At 33.7% G+C, this 10,109-nt stretch overlaps 1 protein-coding gene and 1 pseudogene across 2 annotated transcripts; one reads left to right on the top strand and one right to left on the bottom strand.

Annotated features, from left to right (window-relative positions):
• Positions 1–559: 559 nt before the first annotated feature.
• On the top strand, positions 560–1,624 carry LOC144553838 (putative glutathione S-transferase GSTU6; annotated as a pseudogene).
• A 590-nt stretch (positions 1,625–2,214) lies between these two features.
• CHIP (carboxyl terminus of HSC70-interacting protein) lies at positions 2,215–5,957 on the bottom strand. 2 transcript variants are annotated; one of them, XM_078302976.1, is made up of 8 exons: positions 5,756–5,957; positions 5,363–5,430; positions 5,187–5,250; positions 4,782–4,853; positions 4,438–4,571; positions 3,919–4,048; positions 3,300–3,410; positions 2,215–2,598 (listed from the first exon to the last, which is right to left on the bottom strand). In XM_078302976.1, exons 1-8 carry the CDS (start codon positions 5,870–5,872, stop codon positions 2,473–2,475), a joined length of 822 nt encoding a protein of 273 aa, XP_078159102.1. In that variant the 5' UTR covers positions 5,873–5,957; the 3' UTR covers positions 2,215–2,472. The 2 variants fall into 2 exon arrangements, with proteins under 2 accessions (XP_078159102.1, XP_078159103.1); XM_078302977.1 differs by lacking the exon at positions 3,300–3,410 and having other exon boundaries at positions 5,756–5,943.
• Positions 5,958–10,109: the final 4,152 nt, after the last annotated feature.

The following is a 10,109-nucleotide window of genomic DNA, read 5'->3' as shown; positions in this document are numbered from 1 at the left end:
CTCGCTCGTCATATTATTTTAACTCATGGATAAATAATGTATAGGACTCATAATTTTAACACATCATTTAACCTAAAATATATCCAGAAATTCAAATTGTCATAGAAAGAAAAAAGATTTGCAGGGAGAATTAATGCATTATGTTAATAATAAATTTATTTAACAAACTGTGACAATTAAACGTAAGATTAATTATTAAACTAACAAATGTATGATTATAGATGTATTCCCAATATTTTAATTATATAGTCCATATAGCGTAATGAAAAAATAATTTGTCACGCATTAAGTAAATTGTTAACGGTTCAACTTTCTAACACTTAATTAGACCTTCAATTATACTAATATATGTAATATAAAATTTATGTAAACTAAAAAATATATAATTTTTTTAATTCCATAATTAATTTATTGATTGTCATAATTAATTTTTTTGATTCTAATAACTTGATCCATCACCAAAACCTAAAGGAACAATACTACATCTTTGTAAACACAAAACCTGCCACAACAGAACAGGGAGGTATGCTCATTCCTGACAGTCAACACTTGTACCTTATTTAAGCCCCTCATACAAGCCAGAGAGAAATCATATCAATTTTCCGCAAACATTAATCCTCAAAGTGAAAATGGTAGAAGGTGAACTCAAACTGTTAGGGGCATGGGCTAGCTCATATGCAATCAGGGTAAGAATGGTGCTAGAACAAAAGGGGATAAGTTACGAGTATCTTGAGCAGGATGTTTTCAACAAGAGCGAGCTTCTTCTCAAACACAATCCAATTCACAAGAAAGTGCCGGTACTTATCCACAACGATCGAAACATCTGCGAGTCGTTGGTAATTTTGCAGTATATTGATGAGAAGTGGTCTGGTACTGGACCTCCTATTCTCCCTTTAGATCCCTACGAACGCGCCATTGCTCGCTTTTGGGCAGTGTACATTGATGATAAGGTGTAATTAAGTTCTATAATGAGAGAATTTTTTTTTATTTTTAATAAAATTAGAGGTCAAACCACCCAACTATTTAATACCTTTGTTATTACAACAAATGATTTCGCTCATCTGAATTTTGAACTCATAACGTCTCATATAAAGACAATGTGCTTTTGCTACTATAATAAGGTTTCATGTTTCTTTTTAATCCGTGCAATTGATACCTTCATGGGCTGGTATTCTAAAGGCTACAACAGAGGAAGCAAAGGTAGAAAAAATTGGTGATACACTTACTGCACTCGAGTCATTGGAAGGAGCTTTTAAGAAATGCTCTGCCGGGAAGGACTTCTTTGATGGAGACTTCATTGGTTTTATTGATGTGATTTTGGGTTGCTAGTTGACTTGGATAAAAGCAGTAGAGAATATTATTGGTGTCAAGTTGGTTGATGAGAAAACTGTACCATTATTGGTAGAGTGGGAAAAACGCTTTCTCGCTGTAGATTTTGTGAAGCGGGTTTTGCCGAGTGTGGAGCGGTTAGAAGAGCTTGCGAAAATGCTTCGAGCCACAATATGGAATGTTGATTCGACTAATTGACGGAATTTTTTGTTAATTATTGAGATATGTTTGCATGTTATAATTTGTGATGGGTGAAATAATGTATGAAATAATAATGAACTTGTTTGTTTAGAAATATTTACAATGAATTTTGTAATGAATCACATCATTCAAAACTAATCGACAATCATTAACCTTATAATTTCACGACCCGAACTCAAAATCATTAATCTTATTTTTAGATTTTTGATCTATATATTGAGTTATTAAATTTTTAAAATGGAGCATAGAAAACTCAATTTCTCATAAAACATTGCTAACGATCGTTCGTAATAAATCACCTATTTTCCGCCAGAAAGATTCATCTTTTTCTCGCTATAAAATTCATGCAGATTTGAGAGTACATAATCGACATTTTTACGTGCATCAAAAATCGTGCCAGCGCAGTAGGCAAGAAATAATTTTTCACGAAAGATTGTTCGCATTACCCATTAATATAAGGGCCTTCATTCTAAATTTTTTTAAAAACGAAATTACTTTTCTCTTAGTGTTCAGCAAGAATTCACATCCTCTCCATTACCTGAAAAGGGAATCTTTTACAATTAGTGGTTCCAGACCGTTCTTTTAAACTTGGCACGAATCTCAAAGCACAATAATACTGGCCCTACCATCTCAAAGCCCAAATTCCAAACCAGCTGAGATTGAATCTCAAACCAGAGCAGTAGCTTACCTCAAATAATCCTGACCATTCAAACCGATACATCTGACAGTATGAAATTTCTAGTCTTAACAGAAACTTTTTCCTAAAATATTTAATTTTCTGTACATTTTAAGGACAATCATCTAAACATTCTGCAATGAATCACAACATTCAAAATTAATCAAAAATCGATATAATAACCTTTTAATTTCATGATACCCAAAATTCAAAAAACTGACAAGAGATTACCAAGGGTAAACCTGTACATAAGAAAATAAGTACTGTCACCGCATCTTATAAGCCCAACCGTGTTCACTAAGGAAGGCCTGAACTGCCTCTTTGATTGCCAGATTTGGTACCAGTTGAGACGGCTCAAGTGCTACTCTTGTAACTGGATCAAACTTCCCTACCTATTATTTTCAAAAAGAACATGTATAAATAAAATAAATTAAAATGATAAGTGAGGGCCCATGCTATGGACTCATATCTCCATTTTCCAAATCCATATCTCTGTATGAAAATAAACTTGCAGACCAAATTTTACATTTTGTAGAATCTTTTCACTATTTTTTCAGATAGGTAAAATATCACTTGATTTTACAACTTTTAGACCATATGAAAGTAGTGATTTTCTACCTATCTAAAAAAATAGTAAAACAATCCAAAAAATATAAAATTTGGTCTTTTGGAGATCATATTTAAAAGTTCGGATCAACTCTTTGAACTTTACAAATAGAGATATGGATCCATAACATGGGTTGATCTGTAATATGCATATTACCATGACCTCACTCAAATTATAAGATGATGAATATCATCATAGCATCCTAAATTATCGCAAATATCATAAAATGCCCCTACATAAAAAAAAATTATCCAAATTATTCCCTCCCAACTTGCTGCTCATCTTCAAAAGGAAGAAATAATAAATAAAAAATCATAATTGATAGAAAAAAAATGAAAGTAATCAGAGGGGCAGGCCATGTATTTTTTTTTTTTTTTTTTAAGAGTACATGAAAAGATCTCTCATCTTGTAGGGGCATTGAACTATTCATATTAATTTGACACAACAGAGAAATGATCAATTGTATAGTTCTATTACTATTTTTACCTTATGCAGATGCTCAAGAAGTACAGCCCGCTCATAAGTGATACCAGTAGGGGTTATAACAGGGTCCCGGAATATGTCTAGTGTAATCTTACAACACAAGTGGTCTGGTACCTGCCTCCCGAATGAGACAACAATTAAATATGTATGAACTCAGTATCAATACATTAATATAATGGAAATATTGTATATTTCAAACGATAGTGTGCTGTATTTTCCTTCTCTTCTTTAGTTTGCATCACAATTTTTTATTTATAGAAATGAATATAAAATAATATAGGCTATTAGAATGAGTATAGTGGAATTTAGATGGCATAGGAGCCATAAAAAAATATCGGCTGAAATATTTTTCCGGATCCATTGAATTTACCACACAACACAGACATTGCAATGTCTAGGCCACAAATGAGCCGAAAAGAAGAGAAGAGAATGAGTACAGTGCTATTGGATCCGAAAAAAAAATTCATTGGAACCGAAATTCTTTTACGGCTCCTTCTATGCCATCTAAATCGTACTGTACACATTCTAATCCCCAATATTATTTTATATTAATTTCTATAAATAAAAAACTCTGCATTTCTATATACACACGAGAAAGAGAGAGAGAGAGAGAGAAAGAGACCTCAGAAGGAACATCAGGCAAAACAACTTTTCTAAAGACCTCTTTAAGCTCACTGATTTGCTCTAGCAAACCTGCCGCATCAGAACCATCCACACTACGGTAACTCCTAAGAGCATTTTCACACGCTTCCCTATATAACAAAATTATAGACTGTAGAAAATGAATGCATGGTATTTTCATAAAACACCAGTTTTTACATTGAAAATAATTATCCAAAGGAATGTGCACTTTAATTTTCCTTTATTTCAAATCTGATCAGCTAAAAATCTGTAGAAATTGAATGAAAAAAATATATATATACATATTCTGAACATCAATTGCTCTATAGCGCAAACCATGATTGCGGTTATTGGCCTTAGGATTTTAGAAAACCAAGAGATATAAATAAGGAAAAGGACAAAGATGCAACTATCACATTTATTGCCTCAAACAACAGGTGGTAGTACCATTTTGCAAATACCACAAATCATGGGTATAGTTTTTAATTACCAGTAAATCTATAAATAAAACTGCACATACTCTAGCCTGTGGAGAGCATCTAGACGTTTTATGGAACCCCTTTCCCAGTCAGAGTACTTGGCTTTGGCAAGCTCTTGCCATATCTCTTCTACCATATAGCTTGCCGGGTGGGCTCCTCTCCCCAGTTCAAGAGACTTCATTATTTTTACAGTATTAGTCATTTAATATTATAAAGAAGTAACAAAATCCTAGAATAGAAAATTCATGTGTTGATCAAAGTTCAAATAGGCATTATTATTTGTTCATTCTTTTGTTTCGTGAAGTCAACAATAGTTTTGTTGAGAGATGGAGTTACACCTAGAGAGAGAGAAGCTAGATAGATAGATGGAGAGAGAGAGGGAAACCTTCTCAAGTTGTTTAATGCCTTCAGCGAATTCCTCCCTGTCCAAAAGTGCGAGACCTAACATATAGTGTGCCTAAATATTGCAGAAATCTTATACTATTATCTGTATTTTTTTTTCTTTTAACAGTAGCTGGTATAAATAATGATACCTCCAAAACAGGTTACTTGGACGAATTCATGAATTGACTCGCAAGGTTCAAAAGTTTTGACATACATGTTTTTGTCCCAAAATTATATTATTAGTGCAACATTTTCTATATATATCTAGTACCAAACACCTAACTGGTACAACATTTGGCAAGTACAATACAAATTTGATACCATTTCCAGAAGATATCTTCTTTGCCAGAAATCAGTTTGTTCAAGTTCAATTTAACTAAAATGAAAAAAATATAGAGATGTAAACCTTGACAGAATTATTGTCAAGCTGAAGAGCTTTACTACAATCATTCTCGACTTTTCTCCATTCGCTACAAAAGTAAATGTAAATAGTTAAAGAAATAAGAAAGGAAAACAGTAAATAAACCTACTAGAAAATTAACAATAGATAATAAAATAAACAAGAGATGAATTTTTACACACTTTCTCCTCTTGTAACATAATGCTCTGTTGGTCCAGTACACTGCCACATTAGGGCAAAGAACAATTGCCTGAAAATACCAAAAAATTCAAAAATTCAGAAATTGGATCCTCAAAATACCTTAATTAAATTTCAGCACCAAGTTACCCTATTAGAATTATAAAATTACATGCACCAAGTAACCCAATTACATTTCAGCATAAATATTTTTATATTAATTCTTACTAATTTCTCAGCAATTATTTTGCTAATTGGTCCCTAATTTTCTCTAATTAACCCAATTCACCATAAGCACCTACAATTTCATACTACTAACAAAAATTGCAGGACACAGTAGGATCAAATGAAGTAAATATAAAATATAGCAAGGTCGACGGGTGAAATTGCAAAAAGACCTCCGTGTAAGCATCAATGGCGGCACCTATACGATCTTTCTTGAAGTAGGTGTTCCCGTCTTGCTTCAGGATCTCCGCCTGCTTCAATACGCTCTCCGGTATCACCGCCGGTCCCATCTCTTCTCTCTCTCTCTCTCTCTCTCTCTCTCTCTCTCTCTTCGCTCTTTCTCTCTCGATTTTGATTAAGCGTGTCAAAGAGAAGAAGAAAGAAGTAATCAAAGAAAAGAATTCAATCACCCAAGGTAACAGAATAATTATGTTTAGATCTAGACCGTCAGGTTAAATCTGCACGAATATTAAAGGTACCGCGTGCATTCCACCTTGGACCGAATTGGTCCGGATTTAAACATAAATATTCTGTTACCTCAGAAAAAAGGACACAGGAGAAGGTTTGCGATTGTATTTTTCTTTTCTTATTCTAAATCGAAATGCGAAGCGTTCGCTTTGGGTAAAGATTTAGACAGAGTAGTTTTAGCTTCATACAGAGCATAGTGACAAATGAATTATTTGAGTTTGGTTCGGCGAGATCAAAAATTCATGATTCCAGAATAATTCGGTATAATTCGATAATGATTCGGAATTATCCGGATCATATATCTCAGTTCTGCAAGTGAGCAAAAAAAATATATTGTGGAAAAAATTCACGAATAATTTGTAAAATTCACAAATTATTCGGGTTTAATTCAGTCAAAGTTCGGTCAACCGAATAATTTGATATTCAGTTCGGCATCACCAAAAAATAAATTATTTGGGTTTAATTCGCAAATAATTCGCGAATCTTGTGACTATGATACAGAGTACAAACTACATAAGGCATTGTAATGATTTTAGTCAATGTTGTAAAATGCAGTTTTGATGCGGTATGCAGAAGACCACTACATATATATGCGGTATGCGAAAGATCACTGCATACTGTATATATATGTAGTATGCGGCTGTATATGTAAAATTTAATGTGGACTTATATATGCAGATTTCTTTATTAAATATTAAATTGTAATTATATATGGACTTAAATATACACATAAGATAATATTATAACAGCTTGAAATATTGATCACCGGGACTATTAAACTAACATTACAAAGACGCTGGAGTTCCAATCAAGAAAGCCTTCCATTCCCTTTAAACCAACTTAACTAGACAATTATAGTTTGAATGAGGATTAAGAATTGAGTTTGATTTTATACCCAATATACATTCTTTCTCAATTGAAAGTTTTTGGATCCAAATCCGAACTTTTTTTTAATAAAAATAAAATATTTCAAGTGATCAATAAAATTGACATATAATTCACATAGCCGGATTCTATGTCGCCGAGGATCACAAACGCATATGCGGACGCATATGTAATCGCAGAGACATTTTATATCACTGATTTTAGTAGTCTGTGGATTGTATAAAGCGAAAACTGATGTGTTATAAAATCTTTAACCTTCGTTTTCAAATGGATTTCTGTAGAAGCTTCTAAACAGAAAACAAAATGGAAGAAGCAGCAAATCTTTAAATTAATTAATAAAGGCGAAATCTTGGAGTCTTGTGAAAATGTTCAAATTTATAATAAAATTTAAGAAAGAATCAAAAATGAGGAACGTAAAACATTTTCTCTGTTACATTTGAAATAATTTATACAGCATTATACAATAATAGATGACTTCTCCGAATATATATATATATATATATATATATATATATATATATATATATATATATATATATTTGTAAAATTTATGATTAGAAGTTTTCTAAATAGATTTGTAATAAATATAGTCAATAAGAACTGCAAAAAATTTATTTATACAGAAAGAAATTTATTTCAGTAATTTAAATAATGTTTAGAGGATACACGGCGATTTTTATTAATATCCCTAAAACAAATCAAAATTTTAAAAATGCCCCTGCTCCCAATTTTTTTTTTAAAATGCCCTGACCGCCTGGGCTTCGGGCGGCCCAAAAAAGCCTGTGAGGCGCCGGCCCAAATGGCGGTCCACAACACCAGTGAGGCGCCCCCCCATCTGGCGCCCCATAAGCCAAGTGAGGCGCTCCCCCATCTGGCGCCCCACTGCCCATCTATAACCCCCCATCTGAGCCGCCCCTCCTCTCTCTCCCCCATTGTTTCTGCCGAAAAAAAGAGGAAAAAAAGAGAAAAAAAGAGAAGAAAGAAGAAGAAAGAAGCCGTTCCGAGCCGACCCCTCTCTGCCTCGCGCCTCGATTCGCTTCTCTCTCGATCGAACAAGTGAGTTTTCTTTTTTTCGATTTGATTAGGGTTTAGGGTTTCGGTTAAATATGATTAAATGATGTAATGTGATTCGGTTTTGTTTGATTCGATGTTTAGGGTGAAATGTTAGTAATTAGTTGAATTGATTGAATTGGTCGAATTGGTTCGATTGGATGGTTGAATTAGATGATTGAATTGCTTGATTGCTTGAATTAGATGGTTGAATTGCTTGATTGCTTGAATTAGATGGTTGAATTGCTTGATTGCTTGAATTGGATGCTTGAATTGCTTGAATTGGTGCAATTGCTCGAATTTAGGATTATGATTTATGGTAAAATTGCTTGAATGACATATGGTTGAATTTAGGATTTGTAGTTGTGAATTGTGAATTTTTTTTTAAATTTAGGGTTTATAGTTAAATTTAGGGTTTATGGTTGTCAATTGTGAATTACTTACAAATTTAGGGTTTACACTTCAATTTAGGGTTTATGATTTAAAAATATGCATATTTATTTTCTGAAAATTATTTTTGTGATAGTTTATAAAAAACATGTATATATGAATATAAAAGATTTGAAGTAAAACTAATTATTTTGAAGTATATCAATATTTGTTTAAAAATGATATATATATTTTTTTATTGTAAGTAAATTGCATCTATATCTCATTTTTTTTTATTGTAAGTAAATTGCATGCATTTGTTTACCAAAAAAAAATGCATGTACATGCAAAATTAATTTTGTAAACAAATTGCATATACACCCAAAAAATAAACCCAGAATTGTATATGCATTTTTTTTTGTAAAGTTTATTTATTTTCAACAAAATTAATTTTTGTAAAAAAAAAATGCGTATGCATGCAATTTACTTACATGCAAAGTGTAAATTAATTGTATATACATGCAAATGCATATGCATGCAACAAAATTAATTGTATATTTTTGAACATCATATAAATGCAATTTATTTACATACAATTATTTTTGGATTATATACATGCAATTCTTATTAAAAAAGTAAACCCAGAATTGTATATGCTTCTTATTAAAAAAATTTTATATAAATTGTATGTTTTGATTAATATTTTTTGGCAAATGTAGTATGCCTAGAGTTAGACGGTGGGGAGTACGAGCTGAGCCTGCAGAGGGTGCAGATCCTGTGGATCCGAGTGGAGCTGGCACGTCCTCGGTGGATCCGACTGGAGAGGGCCCGTCGTCGTATGATGATACGACTGGCAGGGGTTTTGAGGATCCGACTGGAGCGGATCCGTCGTCTTAGGCCGATTTTCCAGATGGTGTGCATGATCCTGACACATTTAGTCCTCTTCTATGGACCCATCATGTTAAGCACCGCGTCTCATTGGCATCTCTTGAGGTACGTGAATTTTATACTTTAAAAAATGACATTCTGTTGAGTTATTAAAAAAAATGCACGATTTGAGTCTAACAAATTGATAATAAATACAGGACAATGTCATGCTTACGGTGAGGCACCGCAGGTCTGAGATTCCGTACGTCCCCCATAAAGAAATGCAGCGATACATCTTGAACCTCGGCTTGTATCAGCTTGCCACCATGCCGCAGAGTAGGATCGATGTGTCTCTGATGCAGGGTCTAGCGGAGAGATGGCGACCTGAGACTCATACATTTCATCTCCCGGTCGGGGAGATGACAGTCACCCTTGGTGATGTGAGCGCCTTATGGGGTTTACGTATCGATGGCGACCCCATAGGCGGCATCTCAGACCATCCAGAGCTGCAGAGGATGATACCGGAGTTGTTAGGGTGTGATCCGAAGACTCTGCAGAAGAAATATAAGAAGAAGAAGGGGGAGGAGGAGGAGTTTCGTTATTCCGGGTACTGCATTTCTCTAAAGGCACTCCGGTCTCACTTCTTCCATAATCAGATAGATGTTGATACTGATGACATTGAGGCGGTCAGGAGGTACTATTACACTCTTTAAATTAACTTAGTAGTTGCTCAACCGTCTCAATTATTTACATTGATTATTTTATATTGCAGGTATACTAGAGCATATGTGCTGGATTTGTGCGGTGCTGTCATGTTCGAGGATTCCAGCGGTGACGCGGTTCCGATGATGTACCTCTCCCTGCTGAGGGACCTGGAGAAAGAATCGA

The sequence above is a fragment of the Carex rostrata genome, chromosome 5 (assembly GCF_964058835.1).
Source record: "Carex rostrata chromosome 5, lpCarRost1.2, whole genome shotgun sequence".
NCBI lineage: Eukaryota > Viridiplantae > Streptophyta > Magnoliopsida > Poales > Cyperaceae > Carex > Carex rostrata.
Note: the sequence above shows the minus strand (reverse complement) of the source record. Positions and strands in the feature narration are given on the sequence as shown.

What these genes read in the sequence shown, in the direction of transcription:
- CHIP (XM_078302976.1), bottom strand. Translation starts at nt 5,872, where the DNA reads ATGGGACCGGCGGTGATACCGGAGAGCGTATTGAAGCAGGCGGAGATC. An exon ending in CCATTGATGCTTACACGGAG is followed by an intron (nt 5,431 to 5,755) that starts GTCTTTTTGCAA and finishes TGGTATTTTCAG; the next exon opens with GCAATTGTTCTTTGCCCTAA. An exon ending in GATGCTCTCCACAGGCTAGA is followed by an intron (nt 4,049 to 4,437) that starts GTATGTGCAGTT and finishes TTTGTTATATAG; the next exon opens with GGAAGCGTGTGAAAATGCTC.